A 27,133-nucleotide genomic window follows, 5' to 3' on the forward strand; every position below is an offset into this window, starting at 1 on the left:
TGCTTTGCACAACTTCAGCGTGTTCTAAGAGGCAATCTGCTCTGCACACCCGTGTCGCACGGTGCACGTGCTGCACAATATCCGACTCGCTTTACCAACAAACATCAGTATTATCGACTCAGTGAGCTTAATAAAAGTGTTGGTATAATGCCACACGAGCAGCTTAGTCCCGAAAGCTTTACGCCGCTCCATATACACAACATACTTTCTTGCACTGTGTTTCACGTTCTTTCCAGCTTGAGGAACAATGAGAGGAAGAAGGAAGCGAGAGAGCGAGGAAGAAGGGAGAGAGTGAAAAGGGCGACAGGGGGAAAATAACATGGTGAAAGATGGAGGGACAGAAAGATAAAGATAAAGACAGCTCACAGATGGACTTGGAGGGAGAACGAAAGAGAAAGAAGAGGGCAAACAAAGATGAAACAAGGAACTGGACGACAGCAAGGGACTGGGAGACAGAAGGAGGTGAGGGCAGGGTGAAGGGTTAAGGGGTCTGGAGGGACGGCACAGGCTGGGCAGGCTTAAAAACATGTAATTATAAAAATTTCGATCTAGCGCTGAGAAACCCTGGATACGTTGTAGCGCTTTAGAAATAAACATTTATTTTCCTCAAAAGAAAAGGCCCTTTTGTAATTTGCTCACAAAGTTTACAGGGGAAATAATATTAATCTATACACACCCGGTTCGCAGTAAGAAAATAATGAATAGCTATTTTTAAATGGTACATTGTTCAGCATAGTCAGTGTCTTGTATTTACAACATTATAAAGGAGTCACGGCCTGTGGCCGTGAAAAAGTGTCTGGCCTAATGTTTAAAATTGAAGCAGAATGCCATTACAGCAGCACACAGAAAGCATTACAACTGGCAAATCAGTGGTAAAGGAGTCTCGGCCTGCGGCCGTGAAAAAGTGAAGTGAACGAGCCCACACTGGGGAAGCTTGGAACTCAAGCGACCATATGGAGAGGTAGGGGGGTGGGCTGCCTGCTGGGAGAAGCTGGGCTGGGCTGCCTTGAACGGACAGGGGCACAAAGGGTGAAGTCACTGAAAGTCAAGAGATGGAGGGGAGTGGGCTGCCTGCTGGGAGAAGCTGGGCTGGGCTGGGCTGCCTTGAAGGGACAGGGGCGCGAAGTGTGAAGTCACTGAAAGTCAAGAGAGGGAGGGGGGTGGTCTGCCTGCTGGGAGAAGCTGGGCTGGGCTGCCTTTCATGCGAGTCACGGCCTGCAGCGCTGGTTGGGAAGCAAATGGCTGAGGCTTTGAAGGCTCGTGCATGAGAGCAGGTCACGTGATTGGGAATCACGTGAACTGTTAGAAATCCTCCTTGAAGAGAGCCAATCAGCTGCCTGAAGAGAGCCTTTGGGGAAAGAACTGGATCAGCGACATAAGGACTCACCCCTGTTTTCTATTTCTGCGAAATAGAAAAGGGGCGAGCCCTAATAAAAAGCAAGATAAGATTGTGAGTCATGCGTCCCTTAAAGGAGAGAGGAAGAGAGAGAGAAAGAAAGAAAGAGTGAGCAGAAGACAGAGAGAAAGACAAAGAGAGAGAGAAACAGTGAGAGAAGACTAGAGAAAGACGGAAATAGTGTGAGAAAGAGGAAAAGAGAAACAGAGGAAAAGTGAGAGAAAGGAATAGGGAAAGAGAAAGAGAAAGAGACAGTGTAAGAGGAAGAGTGAAATAGATAGATTATGAGGGAGAGAAAGGAAGAGATGAGGAGGGAGACTAAGTGCCCACACTGTGTACAAAACCGTCACAGCTTACCTTTATGCCACCGCTCTGTCTCCAACCATGTGCCGCGAGCTAGTGGAACTCTCTAGCTCCCACTTCTGATAGATAGTACAGAATTAGTAATGGCAGAGCAGGGTTGGATTAGGATTCAAAATCGGCCAGGGCACGCAAAAATAAAAGAGGCTGTCACTTCCGTATTGCCTTTCCTCAAAACACTGTTTCACCAAAATTTTATTTAAAAAAGGGGGGTGGGGGAGATACAACAAAAATGCATGGATTTGTTTACACTGGTGACGTAAAAACCAGTGAAGCCACTTCTGCTCAGTCCCCCTGCCCTGCTAGTTATGCATATATTAATGGGCCGGCCCTGCGAGAGAAAGAAAGTGACACCTCTGCCTGTTGCCTCCAGAAAGGCCATTCAGACACCCACTTGGCCACTGGCTGTATCCGAACAACAGCGACACCGCCCAATTCTGCCCCCAGACTGCTCAAAAAGCAGCCCACAGTTGGAGCTCGGCACCGGCCCCTCGGGCATTGCACCAGCGCACGCGTTTGCAATCTGATGCTGTAGTACAGTATATACTGGTACGTACGCCTAAATCGCTCTGCCATCCTTCTGCATTCAGGTTGCTGTACCCCATCCACTCCCTCTGCCCAGAAGTATCTGCCTGACGCTGCGCACCAAGGCCTCACTGGTTACCTTTTTGCGGTCAGGGCACACTCCACATCATGCAGCTCCATTGTCCAAGGTAACAGGTCTCCCATTTGGAACTGAGTCTTCATATCGCCGCGCCAGAGGACATACTAGTGCACCTATCATCATCGCAGGTTGTACACCCACTCAGTGCTTGCGGTGCTACTAACTCAGTGAGAACTGAGGCCACGCACATGGTGGTAGGCCCTCGCTCTTGGGCTCAGGCCTACACTGCGGTACAGCAAAGCACACAAAACATCAACTCTCCGGTCCACCAGGACGGGCCATCACCTTGGCGGTGTGACTGTGCCGGCCGCAATGGATGTGTTGCGAGCAACTCTAAAATGGTGTAGAGCACTTGCACCTGGTCTTTTTTATTAGTAGGGTCACGTGTCCTGTGACGCCTGTGCTGGATGGGTGTGGTGTGGGTGTATACCAGCCGTGAGGGAGTGGCTGTGCATACTAACAACTAGACCTGTTATCAGCTTATCACTACAATGAAAATATGGGCCATGTAGCGTTGTTCTCTGTAAGCGTAAGCGGAGTGGGCTGGCCTGGAGTATGCCAGTCCAGCGTGAGGCTGTGGAGAATGAGTGCGGTGCTTTGGGCGTGGCTCCGTCGTGAGCTCTATGTGGAATGAAGTGATACGGGCATTGTTGCCAGATTGGGCTAGATCACGCACAATTGGGCTATATTTTGCCAGTTGTGTGGTAAAATTATGGTTTGTGCTAGTTGTCAGATTATTAATATATATACCGCGCTCCAGCAAAGTAGTATGATAAAGCAAATTATTAGACAAATATTTACTTGGCAGCTTGCTGCAACATCAATTCCAATGCATTCACCGCCTGCTTGACGCTGTCCTGCCCCTCCTTCCCTAAAGTAGTAATATTGTGCTATTTAGGGCAACTTTCTGGTTGGCTTTGGGCTATAGAAAGCTTAAAAAATCTGAGAACACTGGATGCTGGTGTCCGTGTTGTAGTGCTACCGTCACCCGGGTTGAAAAGTCAAAGTGTCACTCTGTGAGCCAAGTCCAACAATATGGCCAACATGGAAGGTACGGGGAATCACTGATCCTATATTCATCCATAGTACCACACAAGAAAGATGGTGGACATGAGACATCTGTGTGGATATGAATGTTTATTTCACATTTAGTGGAGTGTTGCAGCTGCAGCAATACAGGGCCATGGAAAGTTGAAGTTTCAGTTTTTGACACATGAGGGCAGCCATTTAGAGACAAGCTCGTTGTCGGAGTTAGGCTGCGCCAACATATGTACTTATACAATTACTGCGACGATCCTCATGCACTTATAAATTCACTACACACTCTTGCAGTACTCTAATGATGCAGTCTCTACGTAGGTACTTATACAATGACCAAGATAAAGTTACATAACTAAAGTCTTCCCCCACTGTCAAAGGTAGGATGGTTGCATACGCTGTCCAGAGCACTATGTAATGTGGTAGGGTTCAGGGGCAGCATGTTGCATACATGATGAACACACGGACACAAATAGATAGTGGAACTGGGTACGGGCACGTGCGCTCAACTTCTTTTATTACCAGGGTCACATGTCTAGTGACGTTGTGCTGGATGCATGTAGGCTGATTGTAAGCCAACCCGCCAGGAATGGTTGGTGCTGGCAACAAGTACAACAGTAATCATTGGATCAGACACAGAGGTTCAATCATAAAGGGGCAATGATTTGTGCTGCACTAAGGTACAGGCAGCAGATGCAAAATAATACACAAAAGATTCTATCGTAAAGGGTTCATGACTTGTGATGTACTGAGGTAGGACAGCAGATGTGAAATTATACACAAAATATTGTATCAGAAAGGGTGCATGAGTTGTGCTGCACTGAGATAGAGGTATCAGAAGCATTTAGCGTCTGCACAGCCAGCAATGATGCGTGGTGCGGGCTGCGAGCAGCTACACAATCGCAACTCGATGTGAATTGTGAGCCTTGCTGTCAGTAGTGTACATCAAAGGCAGTAGTCAGCACAGACATCGAGCAATTTTTTTAGTCATGTGTTTTTGACAAAGATCAAGGATATAGAGCACTATTCTCTCTAATAAATAAATAATTTTTTAATTTAAATTGTGAACTCCGCTGACCGCAGTGTAGCTGTATGGAACAAAATATGAAACATTAATGGAATACACTGAGGAAATCTTGGATTTTCTGAGTACAGTTGTAAAGTACATTATTTTGAAGTTAGAATCAGAGCTGGTTGTTCATCATATCGTCCACCTTTACCAGAAGGGAACAGCTGCGGAAAACATTGAGCTTCCAAACTTTTTCCAACACACTCATGGGAGTTCGTTTTGCCGTTTTCATCTGAAACAATTTAATAGTATTTCCTATCAGTTCTTTTGAATGTAGAGGATGTATAGTATAATGTTCATACATTTCTTCTTTTCTTGAACTGTCCACTTGAAATATGTGTTTCATCTTCTAAAGTCATTTCTTCTTCCTCTACATTTACAATTTTATAGTAAATGTTGTTTTGCACCATATAAAATGTAGCCTTTTGGACTTTCGTGACATGTAGTAACTCTTACCATATTTTCCGACTCTTTGCGGGTACACCACTAACAAGAATGACTACAGGTTCAGTATCCTCTCTTTTACACCAACAGTTTCAACATTTTTCTTAAAATCTAAAGGTAAATACACAACTCTTCCTTTTAAACATCTTTGTAGATCTGTTGGAGGCAGCTTACCTGTTTTAGGCTGCATACGAATTATAGCCTGAAAAGGGTGCATAGATTGTGTAAGGATGACCTTATATGTATTTAAATCTGTAACCTTAGGAGGTATAGAAACTAATTCTAAGTCATTATGGACAGGTCTAGCTGGCATTTTGTTTTGTTCTAATTTATTGTAACAATATTTACAAATACATTGTACAGTACGTAACTTAAAACGAGCTTCCACAAACAGATAAGCAGGAAATCTTTTCTATTTATCATTATGTTCCTTTTCACTTTTTAAAAACACATCTACATTCCTTTGAATTGTATGATGAGTACGTCGAGAACAAATACAAACATAGTTGTGATTTTCACCAGAAACTACTTTAAACTTTGTTATTTCTTTTTCAAATTCACATAAGTATTATCTTGCATCTCGTCCTCAACACGTACACTTATCAAACTGTTATTTTCCGTACACTTCTCTTTACTAGCAAAGCAACGTAATTCTATATCATCACAAATTTGTTTTACATCCAATACTGAACCATGCAAAAGACGGGTACTAATTTCATTAAGACATAATGCAGGAGTTTTCACGTAGTATAATCTTCTAACTAACTTTCGCATTTCGGAATGATGTAGTGCTAACCTTGTTAAATGATGAAAACGACTTTGACACACTTTCCTAGAAAGACAAGCCAGAGAATGACCCTGCAACCCTGTATTTTTTTCACTTTGGAAGTATCTAGTTCTTGTAATATCTTAATATTCTGTTTCACAGTTTTTTTCTTTATTGTCTTAGGAAATTTAGTAAAATATCAATAGATTGTTGATGTATACTACAAATACTACTACAATCCCATGTAAATACTGGAACCTGGGTACGTCTCCCTTGAAGTTCTTCAGCTATTACTTGTTCAACATTTCTAGGAACTATCTTTTCTTTTTCAATTGGAGAGATATTTTTCACTTCATAAGAACGACCAGAGGTATCAACTGCATGCAGTAATCTGCTTTGTTGAAAATAACAATATATTTTTAACCCTGGGCAAAGCACTACGCTACGCTTGCGTAGTTTGCGAAGTTTGCCCTACTTCGCAGTACGCACATAGTATTGCACATAGCACAGTGCAAACACGCGTAGCGTAGTGCAGCAGTAATTTTTTGCTTGCTCGCGGTCCTCAATGTCAAGTTGGCGACCGCGAGCAAGCAAAATGACATCCTGGCGAGACTTTTTCCTAGTTCGCGATCAGTAACATCAAGTTGCGGATCGCGAGCATGGAAAATAAACCTTCCGGCGAGCTTCTCAACGCGGGGAGGTCAGGTTTCTCTATTTATCGTGATCATCTCAAAGTACAGCTGGAAACGATTTCAGCCCTCCTGGCAGAAGCACTGCATTTTCGAATTAAACTAAATAACCTTCAGATCTTCCAAGGGATACTGATCTATCGTCTTTTTCCCAAGCCCTTTTGACACTCCTGGAATTGTACACAGACTCTCTTTCCCTTACCATTCTAGGAGATTTCAACCATCACTTAGAAGCTAACAACAATACAGATACTACTAGGTTGCTAGACAATCTTGAGGCTTTCAACCTCAAACAACTGATAACCAGACCCTCCCACCAAGCAGGTCACACGTTGGATGGGATTTTCACCAGTGATCCTGACATCACTCTCTTCAACCTACAAGCTCTGCCATGGACAGAACATAAGGCTAGATATTTTAACCTCAAAATCACCCAGATAGAACCCAGAGCACAAGCCAAAGCTTCTAAGATATCAATTAGGCAATGGGATAAAATTAAAGACGTCGACTTTGAGTCAGCACTCGACCTTTTCCCCACGATTCTAGACTCTGATAACAATAAGGCTGCTCGGCAGCTTAATGACTGTCTATTATCAGCAGCTGATAAAGTCGCACCTGAGAAATTAGTGACGGCAAAAAGAGTCAAAACGTCATCACCATGGTATACTCCAGAACTTAAAATCTTAAAGATCAATTGTAGAAGAGCGGAGCGCCTCTGGAGGCTAAACTATGATAACCAAAAGAAACTCTCATACAATCACACTAGTCTGTTTTACAAAGAAGCAAACATTGCCGCAAAAAAACAGTTTTTCAAAGCAAAAAATAAAGAAGGCGGGCAACTCCACTAGAGAATTGCTTAAATCCGTTAATCTGCTGGCTAGACCTCAGCAAGACAGTGCTTTGAAGCCAGATCAAAATTTATGTAATAAATTGGTGGGTTACTTTTAAGAGAAGGTGCAAGAAATTTACAACAATTTCTCCAAGCACTCCTAGACCTCAGGACATGATAGTGTCCGTAATCGCCCACAATGCAAACTGACCTGCTTTCAGCCAATGAACAATGGAGAGGTTCAAAAACTTTTACTTTCCATAAAATCTGGTGCACCCACTGTTCCCTGTCCGCCTTTCATCATACATCAAGCAGCACATAAGATCTGCGAAAATCTCACCCCTATCTTGAACCAAGTCTTAGCCTCCGGTTGCTATCCCACAGCCTGCAAAATGGCATCTAATACACCTCTTTTAAAGAAACCAAGCTTTGACCCCGGTGATCTTAAGAACTATCGCCCTATTGCTGGTCTCCCAATCGCTGCTAAAGTTCTAAAGAAACAACTCAATAGAGTGCTAACAGACTATCTCAATGGAAATAACTTGTTGGACACCGCCCAACACGGCTTTCGCCCACGTCACTCTACTGAGTCTGCATTAATCCTTGCAGCTGAAGAGGTAGTGGATGATGGGAGAAAGGCGGTCCTTGTGCTCCTTGACCTATCAGCTGCTTTTGACACCATAAACCACACTGTTCTGGTGCAGCGTCTGAGGGACATAGGTGTCAGGGGGGACAGCCTTGTCCCTACTGTGCTCCTTTTTGGAGGCAAGAGAGCAGAAGATGTTTTGGGATGGCAAGAAATCAGACAGTTTTCATCCCCCCTGTGGAGTACAACAGGGGTCTGCCCTATCTTCAACCCTGTTTAATCTGTATGTCACCCCGTTGGCCAATCTAGTTAGTGGACAAGGCTTGGCTCTGGTCTCGTTCGATGATGACTCTCAACTTCTCATCTCCTTCACTAATCAGCCAGAGACCACAGCAGCCAGGTTCCATGCTTGTCTCTCCGAGATTATGGCCTGGATGTGTCAGAGTTATCTGAAAATTAACACAGATAAGACAGAGGTGATGGAGTTTGGGCCAGGCCAGCCCCTGTGGAACCGGTCCTGGTGGCTGTCGGAGGCCGGAGAGTGCCCACACCCAGTGGAGAAGGTCAGAAATTTAGGGATTATCTTTGATAATAAATTTAACTTTGGTGCTCAGGTGAATAGCCTTATTTCTTCATGTTTGTTCCTCCTAAAAACTTTGAGGAAAATTTTCCCTTTTATACCCCAAGAGCTTTCAAACAACAGTGATGGTAGCTCTTTTTTTGTCAAAACTGGACTATTCTAATGCACTGTTTTTAGGAATTGACAAATTTCACATGCAGAAATTGCAGTCTCTACAAAATGCGGCAGCCAGACTTCTTCAGGGTTACACAGAGGACAGCCAATCTCAGCTGCAATCAGATCACTTCACTGGTTGCCCATTAAACAGCGTATAGAATGTAAAACTTTAACTCTGGTGCATAAGGCAATTAATGGGGGCAGTGCAGATGACCTTCAAAAACCTGAGATTGGCTTGTCAAGGTCTCATTGAAACCACGAAGATAAGACAGGCTAGATGAGGGGGCTGAGCTATAACACACTGTGCGGCCAAGCTTTGGAACAAACTGCCTCTGTCTATGAGGCTTCAACCAAATCTCCAGCTCTTCAGGAAGAGTCTGTGAACCCGGCTCTTTACAGCCACATAGGCTTTGTCAAATAATCATATCCTCGGCCCTCACACCCCAGCGCAAAGACGCTTTGGCATTCGAGCACTATATAAGCATTAAGCATAAACATAAACTTTGAGAGTGATTGCGTATGCTCTTGACCGCTCGCGATGAGAAACTACCAGTTCACGTGGAAAAAGCTGCTGCTCGAGTAAAAATCTACTCGAGCGGCAGTAAAAGACATCTTGCGCTCTGCACGATGCTGTTTTCAATGATTGCACAGTGCGGACAAGCATCCGGTTCTGTGCAATCATCGCGAACAGCGTACTACGTTGTTCGCGCAGTGCTACACGTAACTGGCGAAGTGCACTTTGCATAGCTTCGCGTAGCGCTACTTCGCGAACTATGCCCAGAGTTAAATATTATCTCAAAAGTTAGTGGTCCTGAAGCACCCAGTGTGTGTGCAGCCTGCGATGATGCTACAATTGATATCAAAAAAGTTCTTGAAGTAAGGATACTAAAAGGATATTGTATATGTTTGAGGGATCTTATAGTTAGTTGCCTACTCCACTCCGTAATTAGTGACTGAAAATGTAATTATATTTGTGAGCCCTGATGACCGCAGTGTTGACTGGAGGCAGAGGTGAGCAAGCGAGCACAGCCTTGTGGCGTTGAGTAGAGCTGCACAGTATTGGCAAATTCAGCGTGCATGCAACCAGTGATGATAAGTGGTGCACTGAGTTAGTGGCACCTGAAGCAACCAGCGTATGGGCACCCTGCAATGATACGTGGTCCGGGTGCGCTGCACTGGGAGCAATGTCTTTTGTCTATTGAATTCTGCCTTAATAAGGCCACGTGGCGATGACTTATGGTGCACTGAGTTAGTAGTACCTTTGGCACTGAGCATGCACGTACCCTGCGATGATGCGTGGTCCGGGGGGGCGCACTCGGACTAATGTCTTTGTCTAATGAATTCTGTCTTAATAAGGCCATGTGGCGATGGTGCACTGAGTTTGTATTAACTTTGGCACTGAGCATGTAGGTACCATGCAATGATACGTGGACAGGGGGACTCACACTCGGAGCAATGTATTGTGTCAATTGAATTCAATTGAATTCTGCCTTAATAAGGCCACGTAGTGATGACTTATGATGCACTGAGTTAGTAGAACCTTTGGCACTCAGCGTGTGCGTATCGTGCGATTATGCGTGGTGCGCCGTCAGAGCAATGTCTTTTGTGTATTGAATTCTGCCTTAATAAGGCCATGTGGCGATGACTTATGGTGCACTGAGTTAGTAGTACGTTTGGCGCTCAGCGTGTACGTACCCTGCAATGATGCATGACCTGGGGGGCCACACTGGGAGCAATGTCTTTTGTCTATTGAATTCTGCCATAATAAGGCCACATGGCGTTGACTTGTGGTGCGCTGAGTTAGGGGTACCTCTGGCGCTCAGCGTGTGCACAGCCTGGGATGAAACGAGGTCCGGGAGAGCCGTACTGGTAGCACTGTCAGTTGCCTACTAGACTGCGTCATCTGCAATTGCCACGCCATCTGAATTGTGAGCCCTGCTGTCCGCAGGTTGTAGGCCGGAGGCAGCAGTCAGTAAAGGCCCACAGCCATGTGGCGATCACTTTAGCTGCACAGATTGGGAGCATTTGCTTTCTTTACCATTTATAGTCTCTTACACAATGTACATTGGTACTAATCTTGAATTGTGAGCCCTGCTGACCGCAGTGTAGACTGGAGGCAGTGGTCAGTAAGGGCCCACTGCCACGTGGCGTCGCCTTGAACTGTGTAGAGTTAGTGGTAGGTGTGGCACACAGCGTGTGCGCAGCCAGTGATGATGCATGGGGTACGGCGGGCTGCAGTGGGAGCAATGTCTTGTGTGTATTGAATTCTGCCTTAATAAGACCACATGGCAATGACTTATGGTGCACTGAGTTAGTGGTACCTTTGACACTCAGTTTGTGTGCAGGCAGCGATGATGCGTGGTCTGGGTGGGCCGCAGTGGGAGCAATGTCCTTTGTGTAATGAATGCTGCCTTAATAAGTCCATGTGGTGTTGACTTCTGGTGCACTGAGTTAGTGGTATTTCTGGTGCTCAGCGTGTGTACAGCCTGCATTGATGCATGGTCCGGTGGGGGGGAGGCGCACTGTTAGCAATGTCTCTTGTCCACTGGACTGCGTAATCTGCAATCGCAACTCGATTGGAATTGTGAGCCCTGTTGTCCTCAGTGTAATTCGAAGGCAGTAGTCTGTACAGACATAAGTCTGCGGTGCTGTGCCTCTGGGTTCGCAGGGTGCCTATGTTAAGGAGGACCTCAGTCATGGCGGCAGCCACGTGACATGGTGAGGGCCGCCGCTCTGGCAGATGCGTTGGTTATCACAGTTCACAAGTGAACCACGCCCAGAGCCCCAGTTTATTTATTCATACTCCTATGCTGGAGTGGCGTACGTGAACCAGCCCACTGCGCTTCAGCTTCCAGTGGGGGACAACACAGCTACATGTCTGAGATCTTCCCCACTGCTTTAGATAACGTGGTTGCATCTATTGTGCACAACACTACAAGCACCAGCAGTATATGTACACATGGAGATATTTGTGATCTGCACAGTGAGGTCTAACCAGCACATCACCGCTACACTTGGTATTGTGTGCATTATTATTATTGATGGTTGAGTTGCGTCCTTCACACATACTTGCTTGCCATATCTGGCAACATTCAATTATTGTGTGGCTGAGGGACCCTACCATTTTGGAAGGTCCGCTGTCCTGTTCTGCGATGCCTCAGTGGTAGTAGGGAAGGGGTGGTCCGGGGGGGACGTGCGCAGGTTGGTGGCAGTGAGTCTTGTGACCTTCATGGGTGTTAGCTGCGTGATCAGTAACTCTATGACATATGTTGCGTTTCAGATGTGATTCCGGACTGCGATCCCTTTCAAATAGTAGGTAGTCGAACTGGTTTACACCAGTAAAATGCAGATGTTAAATTCCTACTGCAAACGTGGCTTATTCCCATATTTAGCTGCTCGTTCAAAATATAGGGAACATGTGCTTTTGTGTTATTTTTGCACGGTGACGTCTACTCTGTATATTATTACTGTTACTTGTTGTTTTCATTTGTGTCTATTTTTTGTGTGGAAACTATTGCTGGAAAACTGTGCATATCAGCTGTTTTCACTAGGTTGACAATAAAGTGATAATTTAAAATCACTGAAAAAACTATAGGTTTTAAAGAAGAAAATATTTAGAAATTTGCATTTAATGAAACCTTTGAAATTCACTGAAAAAACCATAGGTTTCAGGGATGTTATAGGTACAAATTAGCATTTAAAAAACCTTTGAAATTCACTGAACATAACCATAGGGTTCAGGGACGTTATAGTTAGTTGGACATTTCACTCATACAAAACCATAGAAATTCTGCTGTTATAGTGAGTTGAGCTAACTATAACTCGCACCCCTGCAATGACTGCTGATGACGTCATATTTTACATCATTCATGACATGGTCAGTGACATCCTGGGGGTGCCCACCCCGGGACACCTCTGTTTGCTATGGGAGGGCGGTAGTCTTGCGGCTCCCGCCCTCCCATAGCAAACTTGGTTTGGATTTTGAAAGAGAGAGCAGGGAAACCTGCTCTCTCTTTCAAAATCCAAACCATATTGCTTTTCCACATGGGGAGCTGCAAGTTAGCAGCTACCCATGTGGAAAGCAATGCTGGCTCCCGAAGGACGCAGGGAGCCGGTGTGACCATGGGGGCTTTGGGGCTACGCCCACTGTCCCCAGCATTTTATATAAGCCCCGGGGAATAGGGTCCCCGGGGATATTACAAATTAGTGATAGAGGCTATTTTGTTATGGTAAATTTAGGAGTCGCGTACCCAGCGCGTTGCTCAGTGCAGCCCCCTGGTGTGCACGCATTGGATGCACAACTCATAAGCTGTAGAGTGCGCAACTCTAACGCGTTTGGTGCACGACTCCTATGCGTTCGATGCACGACTCTGACGCGTTGGGTGCGCGACTCCAAGCAAAAAACCAAAAAATATTTTTCAGATATTCATCTGAAAAATATGTGTTTAGTTCTTAGGTGGCTATAAAAAGAGCCCTTGTGTTTATTGAGAGATTTTGGTACATACAAGTAGGTACCGATGCAGAGTCTAAAGTCTCCCCCCCAGCAAAATTCGTATATGGGGGGGTCCTAATGACGCCCTAAGCCCCAGGTACCACCACCCCCCCCGGGGCATTGTGTATTGTTGGAGGGGGCCGTGCGGCCCCCCCTCCTGGAGCCTTGTTGTGGCCCTTTGGACCGCCACTCCCCAGGGCCGGCTCCTGCAGTGTCCGTGGTTCCCACCCCCGGGACAATCAATCAATCAATCAGTACATTTGTAGAGCGCGCTACATACCCGTGAGGGTCTCAAGGCGCTAGGGGGTGGGAGGGCAGCTACTGATCGAAGAGCCAGGTCTTGAGGAGTCTTCTGAAGGCCAGCAGGTCTTGGGTCTGTCGTAGATTGGTAGGGCGAGTGTTCCAGGTCTTGGTGGCGAGGTAGGAAAAGGATCTGCCACCTGCGGTTGTTTTCCGGATGCGTGGAACTGTGGTGAGGGCAAGGCTGGCAGAGCGGAGGCTGCGGGTGGGGGTTTAGAAGCTGAGTCGGTCGTTGAGGTATGCTGGTCCGGTGTTGTGTATGGCTTTGTGTGTATTTTTTATAAAGAGTTTGAAGGTGATCCTGCGTGCCGAGGCGTTCTGCATGCGTTACAGCCATCTCAGGAGCTTGGTTGATGTTCCTGCGTGGAGGGTATTCCCGTAGTCCAGTCTGCTGGTGACGAGGGCCTGGATGACGGTTTTTCTTGTGTCGGTGGGGATCCATTTGAAGATCCTGCGGAGCATTCGGAGGGTGTTAAAGCAGGACGGGAGACGGTGTTGACTTGCTTGGTCATGGAGAGAGCAGAGTCGAGGAAGATCCCCAGGTTGCGTGCATGGTCGGTGGGTTCTGGGGCTGTTCCTAGCACTGTTGGCCACCAGGAGTTGTCCCAGGCTGATGGGGTGGGGCCCAGGCTGAGGACCTCCATCTTGTCTGAGTTCAGCTTCAACCTGCTGTCCTTCATCCATTCGGCGACGGCCTTCATTCCTCTGTGGAGGTTGGTTTTGGCGGTGTGGGGGTCTTCAGTGAGGGATATGATCAGCTGGGTGTCGCCGGCATAGGAGATGATGTTGAGGTTGTGTTGTCATGCGACGTGGGCATGTGGTGCCATGTAGATATTGAAGAGCGTCGGGCTGAGGGAAGATACCAGTGGGGCGCTGCAGTTGATCTCGGTGGTCTTGGAGCGGAAGGGTGGGAGGCGGACGCTCTGAGTTCTGCCGGAGAGGAAGGATGTGGTCCAGGCCAGGGCCTTCTCTTGGATTCCGGCGTCATGGAGGCGTGCTATTGGGGTGCGGTGGCAGACCATGTCGAATGCTGCTAATAGGTCCAGAAAGATGAGGGCGGCTGTTTCTCCTTTGTCCATCAGGATCCTGATGTCGTCGGTGGCGGTGATGAGGGCGGTCTCGGTGCTGTGGTTGCTACAGAAGCCGGACTGGGATGGGTCCAGGATGTTATTGTCTTCGAGGTATCGGGTCATATCTCTTGGGGCGTGGTGGTTCTGGAACAAACCCCTCCTCATTTGAGTGCTCAGAATCAGAAGAAGGTTGATTTGAAGCCATTTTTCAACTATTAAGGGCAAACAGGTTTGGAATGAACAAAAAGAGCAGTTCTTGCTAGCAGAGGTCTTCTCCTAAGGAAGGTCTAACAAGAGTGATTGAAATGGGTGGGGTCCTTCAATACTTACAATAGGAAGTGTAATGAACTAATCAAATGTTTTTTTTTCTTGTCACATGGGGTACGCGTAGGGTGTGCGCACGCAGCTCGCACCCAGCGCGACTTCGCGAAATTGCATTTAAAAGTGATGTAACTTTATTGAAAGTTGAAGAATATTATTTCTATAATTAGCTCAGATAATGTCTTGTCTTAATAGTTATATCAAATATATATGTATACGTTTTTGAACATTAAAAATGTTTGCGAGGGTCACGCTCCCAACCCGTCCGACATGCATATGACGTCACACGCAACCACGCAACCGTCGTGTCGGGTAATACGTACATGTCGCGTATGCGCTACAAGTCGCGTACCAGTCGCATAGGGTCCACATTGGGAAAGTCGTACTCGTCGCACACCGTATGCGGATCCTACACATCAATCCTAAAATGGCGGACACGTTCAGCGCAGTGAATGAGAAGGGTGCGCTTTGGGAGCGCGACTAAAAAAAAAATACAAAGATAATGTAAATATATTTAAAAGAATATAAAATAATAACAAATATATTTTTTTATTTAAAACATTTTTTTTAAAATGTGTAGCGTTATTTAAAAATATACATATATAAAAATAAGTAGGTTAAAAAATGTAGTTAAAGAATATAAAAAAATAGAACAAGAAATATATTTAAAAATTATCATTTAAAAAACCTTTGAAATTCACTGAAAAAACCATAAGTTTCAGACAGGTTATAGTTAGGAATTAGCATTTAAAGAAACCTTTGAAATTCACTGAAAAACCATTGGTTTCAGACATGTTATAGTCAGGAATTAGCATTTAAAAAACCTTGGAAATTCACTGAAAAAGGTTAGCTTCATATCCCCGTTTTTTCAGATATAAAATGTCTCCAACGAAGGCACGAACTGTACTGCGCACAGCAATGGAGGCGTGAGTGCTATATATTAATTGAGAAAAGAAAAGTTGCCAAAATAAGATGGTAAATTTAACTGTACATTGTATAAAAAAATAAATACTCATCTACTTCGCTACGCATGTGGGAGCGACAGACATTTGACCGACTATATAAACGTTCTTGCTATTGGAAAAAAAATACAAATGCAATAAGATAGGGTATGTAGGCCTAAATCGTTGCGTCGCTTTTTTGATCCAGTATGCTGTATCGCATCTACTTGCTCCGGTGTGCACCCAGGCCTCACTGCTCACCTTTTTGCGGACAGAGCACCTTCTACATCATGCAGTCCCGCTCTGCCACCAAGAAGTCTCACATTTGTTGCTGAGTCTTGATATCGCTTTGGAAAAGGACATACTCGTGCACCCATCATCATCGCAGGTTCCGCACCCGCTCAGTCCTTGCAGTACCACTAACTTAGTGACAAAAGAGGCCACACATGTGGTGGTTGGCCCCCCTGTTCCGTAGTTCGGGCCTACATGAGGCGTCCAAACCACCAGGACGGGCCCTCACGGTGGTTGCGATAGGAGCAACTCTAAAATGGCGTAGAGCATGTGCACCCGGTCTATTTTATTGGTAGGGTCACGTGTGTTGTAACGCCTGTACTGCATGGGTGTTGTATGGGTGTATACCAGCCATAAGGGAGTGTGTGTTTGTGCCGTTCTGACAACTAGACCTGGAACTAGCAAATCACTACAATGAAAATCTGGGCCACGTAGCGTTGTTGTGTTTACCTGTAAGCGTAAGTGGAGTGGGCTGGCCTGACGTATGCCAGTGCTGCGCGAGGCTGTGAACAATGACTCCGGTGCTATTGGCGTGGCTCCGTCGTGGGCTATATCAGAAATTAACTGATTTGGGTGTCTGTGTTGTAGTGCTGCCGTCACCCGGGTCTTAAACGCAAATGACTTGACTAAAAAGTTCATTCCCTATACCCCCTTAAGATCCCTGAGATCTGGAGATCAAGAATTGCTATGTGTCCCTAGGTTTGGCAAGTCCAGACAAGGGGGAAGGGCCCTGTCAGTAGCTGGTCCAAAGCTCTGGAATGATCTCCCCTTTGACATCAGAGTTTGTAAGGAACATTTTCCTTTTAGGAAAAAACAAAAAACTTTCTTGTTCAATTATTAATTCTGATTGGGCAATTGATACACATCAGACAGGGCTTTTGTTCACAGATGTTGCCAAAGGCGCGGAGATACTCCTTAGGGAGTCGAGTTCCTAGCGCGGTATAAGTCTGTAATAATAATAATAATAATAATAATAATAATAATAATAATAAAATGTGTCATTATGTCTGTGAAGTCCCACAACATGGCCAACATGGAAGGTACGGGGAATCACTGACCCTACATTCATCCATAGTTCAACACATAAAAGATGGTGGACATGAGGCATGTCTGCAAATATGAATGTTTGTTGTACATTCAGTGGAGCGTGGTAGCTGTAGTAATACAGGGCTATAAAAGCTTTAGGTTGCAGTTTTCATCACATGAAAGGCAGCTAACATATATATACGTATGTGGTCATTCGGGTGTACTGTCGAACTTGGTGCTGGAAATTAGTTTTTGAGCCTCGGAGTCACGTCACATCCTGTTATTGTAGACAAATCACGTAATCTACATGTGCCTGAAAATATAATGTAAATACAGTGCTCATGTAAATTGCTGACATAGTTTTGGGTCAACTTCGCACTATATAAATATGCTACAAAAAACAATTGAGCAATAGCACACACTTATAAATTTACTATAAACTTTGCTTTCAGTATTTTAATGACCCAGTTTTTACGTTCATATTTGTAGAATGAGCGAGAGAAAGTTATATAACCGAAGTTTTTGTTACTGCCAGAGGTAAGATTGTTGCATACGCTGTTTACAACACAATATAATGTGGTAGGGCTCAGGGGCAGAATTTTACAAGCATAATGAATACACAGACACTGATAGATAGTTGAAGTGGGTACGGGCACATGCTCTCAACTCCATTTTATTACGTTGCTGTTGGTAACAAGTATAATAGTAATCATCATATCATGCACAGATATTCCATCATAAACGGTTTATGACTTCTGCTGCACAAAGGTAGGAGCACTACATGTGAAATAATACACAGAAAATTCTATCGTAAAGGGTTCATGAATTGTGGTGCACTGAGGTAGGGGTGGTTGGTGTGGAGCTTGTGATGATGCATGGTCCAGGCAGACCGCACTGGTAAGACTGTCTTTTGGCGAATGAATTTTGCCTTAATAAGGCTACATGGCGATTATTTATGGTGTACTAAGTTAGTAGTACGTCTGGTGCTCAGTGTGTGCTCACCCTGCGATGATGTGTGGTCGAAATGGGCTGCACTGGAAGTATTGTCTGTTGCCTACTTGACTGCATCATCTGTAATCATGATTCAAATAATAGACGAAACATATATGGAATACGTTGTCGAAATATGTAGGCTTCAGGGACATTATAGTTCAAATTGTGACCTGTGCTGTCCGCTGTGTAGACTGCCATTCAGTGTTCCTTTGCACTTACAGGGTGAATTTTGTTATTCAACTATACCTAGAACTGATATAAAAGAAGTTCCTGAAGGAAGGCTACTACAGGGATATTGTGTCGGTTTGAGGGGCGTTATACTTAGTTTGGTACTGCACTCTGCAAATTATGAATCAAGCGTCTATGTAATTCTGAGCTCTGATGACCACAGAGTAGGCAGGAGGCAGCGGTTAGCAAGAGTTCACAGCCAGGTGGCTTTAAGTAGAGCTGCACAGTATTGGTAAGTTAGCGTGTCTGCAAACAGTGACGATAAGTGGTGCACTGAGTTAGTGGCACCTGAAGCATCAATGTTCTGTGGAGCCTGCGATCATACGAGCTCCGGCCAAGCCGCACTGGTAGCAATTTTGTTTGCCTACTGAATTCTGCTTTAATAAGGCTACGTGGCGATGATTTATGGTACACTGAGTTAGTAGTACCTTTGGCACTTAGCGTGTATGTACCCTGCGATGATGCGTGGCGTGGGGGGCCACAGTATTTGGACTAATGTCTATTGTCTATTGAATTCTGCATCAATTTGATTTCAAAGTGATAGTATGCCTCATTGCTGACATAAAACTGTTCACTCATCTTTGCGATGATTTATGGTGCACTGACTTAGTAGTTTCTTTGGCGCTGAGCTTGTACTTACCCTGCGATAATGTGTGGTCCAGGGGGGCCACATTCAGACCAATGTCTTTTGTCTGTTGAATTCTGCCTGAATGCAGCCATGTGGCCATGACTTTTGATGCACTGAGTTAGTAGTACCTTTGGCACTGAGCGTGTACAAAACCTGCGATGATGGATGGTCCGGGGGGACCGCTCTGGTTTCAATGTTTTTTGCCTTCTGAATTCTACCTCAAGAAGGCCACGTGAAGATGACTTGTGGTGCAGTAAGTTAGTGGTACCTGAAGAACTCAGCGTGTGCGTACCCTGCGATGACTCGTGGTTCGAGCGGGTCGCACTGGTACAATGTCTCTTGATTACTGTAATGTGTCATGTGCAATTGCCATTCCACCTGAATCATGAGCCCTCACAATGTAGATCGAAGGCAGTAGTCAGAACAAACATTGAGGAATGTTTTTTGTCACACCCTTTAACAAAATATTAGGACATAGAGTACAATTGTCCTTGCCTTAAATAAAGCAATTTAGAAAAGGGGGTGGTGATGAACAGAGTGTCTGAATTAAGCAGACCACTCTTACCCAGTCCAAAGATCAGGGCTTGATCCATCACCGTTATTTATCTCACTGCACCATCCCAGCTCAGAACCTGGCTATATGCAAATCAGTCTGTCCCTGGCCCAGTGCATCATGGGAACAGGGCAGACTAAACTACCAAGCCAATTCTTCACCAGAAAGGAGACAAGCTACCGGGGACCGGTTTCTGGCATTTCAGCCTTCTTCGGCCCGGCTTGCTTGAATCCTGATGGTGCAGTGAGAAAGGGACTCATGTCTGAGTATACCCTGCCACACCTATAGTGGCCAAAAACGATTTAGAAAAGGGGGTGGTGATGAACAGAGTGTCTGAATTAAGCAGACCACTCTTACCCAGTCCAAAGATCAGGGCTTGATCCATCACCGTTATTTATCTCACTGCACCATCCCAGCTCAGAACCTGGCTATATGCAAATCAGTCTGTCCCTGGCCCAGTGCATCATGGGAACAGGGCAGACTAAACTACCAAGCCAATTCTTCACCAGAAAGGAGACAAGCTACCGGGGACCGGTTTCTGGCATTTCAGCCTTCTTCGGCCCGGCTTGCTTGAATCCTGATGGTGCAGTGAGAAAGGGACTCATGTCTGAGTATACCCTGCCACACCTATAGTGGCCAAAAACGATTTAGAAAAGGGGGTGGTGATGAACAGAGTGTCTGAATTAAGCAGACCACTCTTACCCAGTCCAAAGATCAGGGCTTGATCCATCACCGTTATTTATCTCACTGCACCATCCCAGCTCAGAACCTGGCTATATGCAAATCAGTCTGTCCCTGGCCCAGTGCATCATGGGAACAGGGCAGACTAAACTACCAAGCCAATTCTTCACCAGAAAGGAGACAAGCTACCAGGGACCGGTTTCTGGCATTTCAGCCTTCTTAGGCCCGGCTTGCTTGAATCCTGATGGTGCAGTGAGAAAGGGACTCATGTCTGAGTATACCCTGCCACACCTATAGTGGCCAAAAACGATTTAGAAAAGGGGGTGGTGATGAACAGAGTGTCTGAATTAAGCAGACCACTCTTACCCAGTCCAAAGATCAGGGCTTGATCCATCACCGTTATTTATCTCACTGCACCATCCCAGCTCAGAACCTGGCTATATGCAAATCAGTCTGTCCCTGGCCCAGTGCATCATGGGAACAGGGCAGACTAAACTACCAAGCCAATTCTTCACCAGAAAGGAGACAAGCTACCGGGGACCGGTTTCTGGCATTTCAGCCTTCTTCGGCCCGGCTTGCTTGAATCCTGATGGTGCAGTGAGAAAGGGACTCATGTCTGAGTATACCCTGCCACACCTATAGTGGCCAAAAACGATTTAGAAAAGGGGGTGGTGATGAACAGAGTGTCTGAATTAAGCAGACCACTCTTACCCAGTCCAAAGATCAGGGCTTGATCCATCACTGTTATTTATCTCACTGCACCATCCCAGCTCAGAACCTGGCTATATGCAAATCAGTCTGTCCCTGGCCCAGTGCATCATGGGAACAGGGCAGACTAAACTACCAAGCCAATTCTTCACCAGAAAGGAGACAAGCTACCGGGGACCGGTTTCTGGCATTTCAGCCTTCTTCGGCCCGGCTTGCTTGAATCCTGATGGTGCAGTGAGAAAGGGACTCATGTCTGAGTATACCCTGCCACACCTATAGTGGCCAAAAACGATTTAGAAAAGGGGGTGGTGATGAACAGAGTGTCTGAATTAAGCAGACCACTCTTACCCAGTCCAAAGATCAGGGCTTGATCCATCACCGTTATTTATCTCACTGCACCATCCCAGCTCAGAACCTGGCTATATGCAAATCAGTCTGTCCCTGGCCCAGTGCATCATGGGAACAGGGCAGACTAAACTACCAAGCCAATTCTTCACCAGAAAGGAGACAAGCTACCGGGGACCGGTTTCTGGCATTTCAGCCTTCTTCGGCCCGGCTTGCTTGAATCCTGATGGTGCAGTGAGAAAGGAACTCATGTCTGAGTATACCCTGCCACACCTATAGTGGCCAAAAACGATTTAGAAAAGGGGGTGGTGATGAACAGAGTGTCTGAATTAAGCAGACCACTCTTACCCAGTCCAAAGATCAGGGCTTGATCCATCACCGTTATTTATCTCACTGCACCATCCCAGCTCAGAACCTGGCTATATGCAAATCAGTCTGTCCCTGGCCCAGTGCATCATGGGAACAGGGCAGACTAAACTACCAAGCCAATTCTTCACCAGAAAGGAGACAAGCTACCGGGGACCGGTTTCTGGCATTTCAGCCTTCTTCGGCCCGGCTTGCTTGAATCCTGATGGTGCAGTGAGAAAGGGACTCATGTCTGAGTATACCCTGCCACACCTATAGTGGCCAAAAACGATTTAGAAAAGGGGGTGGTGATGAACAGAGTGTCTGAATTAAGCAGACCACTCTTACCCAGTCCAAAGATCAGGGCTTGATCCATCACTGTTATTTATCTCACTGCACCATCCCAGCTCAGAACCTGGCTATATGCAAATCAGTCTGTCCCTGGCCCAGTGCATCATGGGAACAGGGCAGACTAAACTACCAAGCCAATTCTTCACCAGAAAGGAGACAAGCTACCGGGGACCGGTTTCTGGCATTTCAGCCTTCTTCGGCCCGGCTTGCTTGAATCCTGATGGTGCAGTGAGAAAGGGACTCATGTCTGAGTATACCCTGCCACACCTATAGTGGCCAAAAACGATTTAGAAAAGGGGGTAGTGATGAACAGAGTGTCTGAATTAAGCAGACCACTCTTACCCAGTCCAAAGATCAGGGCTTGATCCATCACCGTTATTTATCTCACTGCACCATCCCAGCTCAGAACCTGGCTATATGCAAATCAGTCTGTCCCTGGCCCAGTGCATCATGGGAACAGGGCAGACTAAACTACCAAGCCAATTCTTCACCAGAAAGGAGACAAGCTACCGGGGACCGGTTTCTGGCATTTCAGCCTTCTTCGGCCCGGCTTGCTTGAATCCTGATGGTGCAGTGAGAAAGGGACTCATGTCTGAGTATACCCTGCCACACCTATAGTGGCCAAAAACGATTTAGAAAAGGGGGGGGTGAGTGGTGCAGTGAGCTAAAAAACGGTGTTGGATCTAGCCCTGATCTCTTGACTGGGTGAGAGCTTTCTGCTTAATTCAGAGACTCTGTCCCTCACCACCCCTTGTTGTAAATATTTTTGTCCACCCTAAGCGTGGAAGGGTATTCTCAGATGTGAGACCCTTGCTCATTGCACCATCAGGATTCAAGCAAACCGGGCCGAAGACGGCTGTAATGCCAGAAACCGGTCCCCGGGAGCTTGTTTCCTTCCCAGTGTAAGAATTGGCTTTTGTAGTTTGGTTTGCCCTGTTCCCATCATGCACTGGGACAGGAACAGACTAATTTGCATACAGCCAGGTTCTGAAACTGGGATGGTGCAGTGAGCTAAAAAACGGTGTTGGATCTAGCCCTGATCTCTTGACTGGGTGAGAGCTTTCTGCTTAATTCAGAGACTCTGTCCCTCACCACCCCTTGTTGTAAATATTTTTGTCCACCCTAAGCGTGGAAGGGTATTCTCAGATGTGAGACCCTTGCTCATTGCACCATCAGGATTCAAGCAAACCGGGCCGAAGACGGCTGTAATGCCAGAAACCGGTCCCCGGGAGCTTGTTTCCTTCCCAGTGTAAGAATTGGCTTTTGTAGTTTGGTTTGCCCTGTTCCCATCATGCACTGGGACAGGAACAGACTAATTTGCATACAGCCAGGTTCTGAAACTGGGATGGTGCAGTGAGCTAAAAAACGGTGTTGGATCTAGCCCTGATCTCTTGACTGGGTGAGAGCTTTCTGCTTAATTCAGAGACTCTGTCCCTCACCACCCCTTGTTGTAAATATTTTTGTCCACCCTAAGCGTGGAAGGGTATTCTCAGATGTGAGACCCTTGCTCATTGCACCATCAGGATTCAAGCAAACCGGGCCGAAGACGGCTGTAATGCCAGAAACCGGTCTCCAGGAGCTTGTTTCCTTCCCAGTGTAAGAATTGGCTTTTGTAGTTTGGTTTGCCCTGTTCCCATCATGCACTGGGACAGGAACAGACTAATTTGCATACAGCCAGGTTCTGAAACTGGGATGGTGCAGTGAGCTAAAAAACGGTGTTGGATCTAGCCCTGATCTCTTGACTGGGTGAGAGCTTTCTGCTTAATTCAGAGACTCTGTCCCTCACCACCCCTTGTTGTAAATATTTTTGTCCACCCTAAGCGTGGAAGGGTATTCTCAGATGTGAGACCCTTGCTCATTGCACCATCAGGATTCAAGCAAACCGGGCCGAAGACGGCTGTAATGCCAGAAACCGGTCCCTGGGAGCTTGTTTCCTTCCCAGTGTAAGAATTGGCTTTTGTAGTTTGGTTTGCCCTGTTCCCATCATGCACTGGGACAGGAACAGACTAATTTGCATACAGCCAGGTTCTGAAACTGGGATGGTGCAGTGAGCTAAAAAACGGTGTTGGATCTAGCCCTGATCTCTTGACTGGGTGAGAGCTTTCTGCTTAATTCAGAGACTCTGTCCCTCACCACCCCTTGTTGTAAATATTTTTGTCCACCCTAAGCGTGGAAGGGTATTCTCAGATGTGAGACCCTTGCTCATTGCACCATCAGGATTCAAGCAAACCGGGCCGAAGACGGCTGTAATGCCAGAAACCGGTCCCCGGGAGCTTGTTTCCTTCCCAGTGTAAGAATTGGCTTTTGTAGTTTGGTTTGCCCTGTTCCCATCATGCACTGGGACAGGAACAGACTAATTTGCATACAGCCAGGTTCTGAAACTGGGATGGTGCAGTGAGCTAAAAAACGGTGTTGGATCTAGCCATGATCTCTTGACTGGGTGAGAGCTTTCTGCTTAATTCAGAGACTCTGTCCCTCACCACCCCTTGTTGTAAATATTAAATAAAGCAAGGCTGAATTTCATGCTGTCTGTAGTGTAGAGCCAAAGCTGAATTCAAGTTGTGAACCCTGCTGTCGGCAGTGTAGATCGAAGGCAGTAGTCAGAACAGACATCTAGGATTGCTTTTTTGTCACATCCTTTAAGAAATCCTGAAGACATATAGTACAATTGTCTCTGCGTTAAATAAAGCAAGGCTTGATTCAATGTTGTCCGTAGTGTAGATCCAAAGCTAAATTCAAGTTGTGAACCCTGCTGTCTGCAGTATACATCGAAGGCAGTAGTCAGCACAGATATCGACGCATGCTTTTTGTCACTTATTTTAACAAAATCTGAAGACATACAGTATAATTGTCTCTGCATTAAATAAATCAAGGCTGAATTCCCTACTGTCCATAGTGTAGATGCAAAGCTGAATTCAAGTTGTAAACCCTGCTGTCCGCAGTGTAGATCGAAGGCAGTAGTCGACACAGACATCAAGGAATGCCTTTTGTCACTTATTTTAACAAAATCTGAAGACATACAGTACAGTTGTCTCTGCCTTAAATAAAGCAAGGATGAATTCAATGCTGTCCGTAGAGTAGATCCAAAGCTGTATTCAAGTTGTGAACCCTGCTGTCTGCAGTGTAGATCGAAGGCAGTAGTCAGCACAGACATAGCAGAATGCTTTTTGTCACATCCTTTAACAAAATCTGAGGACATATAGGACAATTGTCTCTGCATTAAATAAAGCAAGGCTTGATTCAATGTTGACCGTAGTGTAGATCCAAAGCAGAATTCAAGTTGTGAACCCTGCTGTCCGCAGTGTACATCGAAGGCAGTAGTCAGCACAGATATCGACGTATGCTTTTTGTCACTTATTTTAACAAAAACGGAAGACATACAGTACAATTGTCTCTGCATTAAGTAAATCAAGGCTGAATTCCCTACTGTCCGTAGTGTAGATGCAAAGCTGAATTCGAGTTGTGAACCCTGATGTCCGCAGTGTAGATCGAAAGCAGTAGTCGACACAGACATCGAGGAATGCTTTTTGTCACTTATTTTAACAAAATCTGAAGACATACAGCACACTTGTCTCTGCCTTAAATAAAGCAAGGCTAAATTTAATGCTGTCCGTAGTATAGATCCAAAGATGAATTCAAGTTGTGAACCCTGCTGTCCACAGTGTAGATCGAAGGTAGTAGTCGAGACAGACATTGAGGAATGCTTTTTGTCACATCCTTTCTTTTAACAAAATCTGAAGACATATAGTACAATTGTCTCTGCCTTAAAAAAAGCATGGCTAAATTCAATGCTGTCCGTAGTGTGGATCCGAAGCTGAATTCAAGTTGTGAACCCTGTTGTCGGCAGTGTAGATCAAAGGTAGTAGTCGCTACAGACATAAGTCTGCAGTGCTGTGGCACTGAGTTCGCAATGGGCCTGTATCGAGGAGGTACGTGGTCATGGTGGCAACCACGTGGCAGGGTGAGGACCTTCCCTGTGGCAGAGTCTTTTGTCTTCGCACAAGTGAATCACGCCCAAGTTGTAGCCTAATTATTAATACTCTTACGCTGGAGTCGCGTACGTTGGACCAGCCCACTCCGCTTCTGCTTCAGGGAGGGGGGGACAACACAGCTACATGACAAATATATTACCCAGTGTTTGAGATAATATGGTTGCATCCACTGTGCAGTGCACTTCATGTATCAATACTATATCTAAACACGGAAAAGGTTTTGGTTTGTATAGTGAGTTGTGTATAGCATATCACTGGTAGTCTTGGCATTGTGTAAATTATTGTTGATGTGCGAGTTCCCTCCCTTATACATAGTTGGTTGCCACATCCCTTACCATTCAGCTAGTGTTCTGTTGAGGGGTTATATTATTTTGGGACGGTCTGTTGTCGTGTTTTGTACTGCCTCTAAGGTAGTAGATGAGGAGGGGTCAGTAGGGATGGTTGTATTGGTGGTGGCGCTGGGTGATGTGATTTTGTGGCTATCGGAAGTGCATAAGTAGTTCCTCTGTCACATAGTCATCTTTAAATGTGGGTGTGAGTTGAATGTAAATCACACAGTACATAGTCGACGTCCTTACACTAGTTAAATGTTGATGTTAATTTGTTAGTGGTAAGTGGAACTATTGCCTGTTTTTTTAGGTAGCATTGCAGATTTGGCTTGTTGTTGAAAATATGGGGAAGTGGTGTTTTTTTGTTTTTTTCCTACAGGAACTCCTAGTTTATATATTATTAACGTTAGTTGTGGTTCTGGTTTGTGGCGATTTTGTTGGAGGGAGGAATCAATTGAAGAGTGGTAATATTTGAGTATGGGATGATAATTAAAAAAGATTGAAAAAACGGATATGCTTAATGAACATTATAATTAGGAATTATCATTTAAAAAACCTTTGACATTCACTGAAAAATCCATAGGTTTCAGGTATGTTATAGTTAGGAATTAGCATTTTAAAAACCTTAGAAATTCACAGAAAAACCAATAGGTTTTAGGGGTGTTATAGTTAGCTGGACATTTCGCTCGTACAAAACCATTGAAATTCCTCTGTTATAGTTAGTTGTACTAAATATAACTGGCGTGCCCGCAATCCACTGTTGATGATCTCACATATTATATCATTCATGACATGGTCAGTGACATCACTGATGGCATCCCAAATGACATCACTGATGACAGCACTGATGAAATCATAGACGTGACAATCAGATACACCTCAACATACACTAGCATAATCTTTGTACACTCATTATAAAATAGGGAGTACCATATTTGAATGTATTGACACACCAATACAAG

General features: G+C 45.4%; 1 protein-coding gene across 1 annotated transcript in view; it reads left to right on the top strand.

Moving 5' to 3' along the window:
- Positions 1-329: 329 nt before the first annotated feature.
- LOC147736772 (uncharacterized) overlaps positions 330-27,133 on the top strand; it is a 56,228-nt gene continuing 29,424 nt past the window's right edge. The window contains exon 1 of the mRNA XM_086952696.1: positions 330-462. Within this exon, the coding sequence (XP_086808822.1) occupies positions 330-462 (133 nt within the window). The remainder of the gene's footprint in view (positions 463-27,133) is intronic.

Source organism: Lissotriton vulgaris, chromosome 1_2 (assembly GCF_964263255.1).
Source record: "Lissotriton vulgaris chromosome 1_2, aLisVul1.2, whole genome shotgun sequence".
Taxonomy (NCBI): domain Eukaryota; kingdom Metazoa; phylum Chordata; class Amphibia; order Caudata; family Salamandridae; genus Lissotriton; species Lissotriton vulgaris.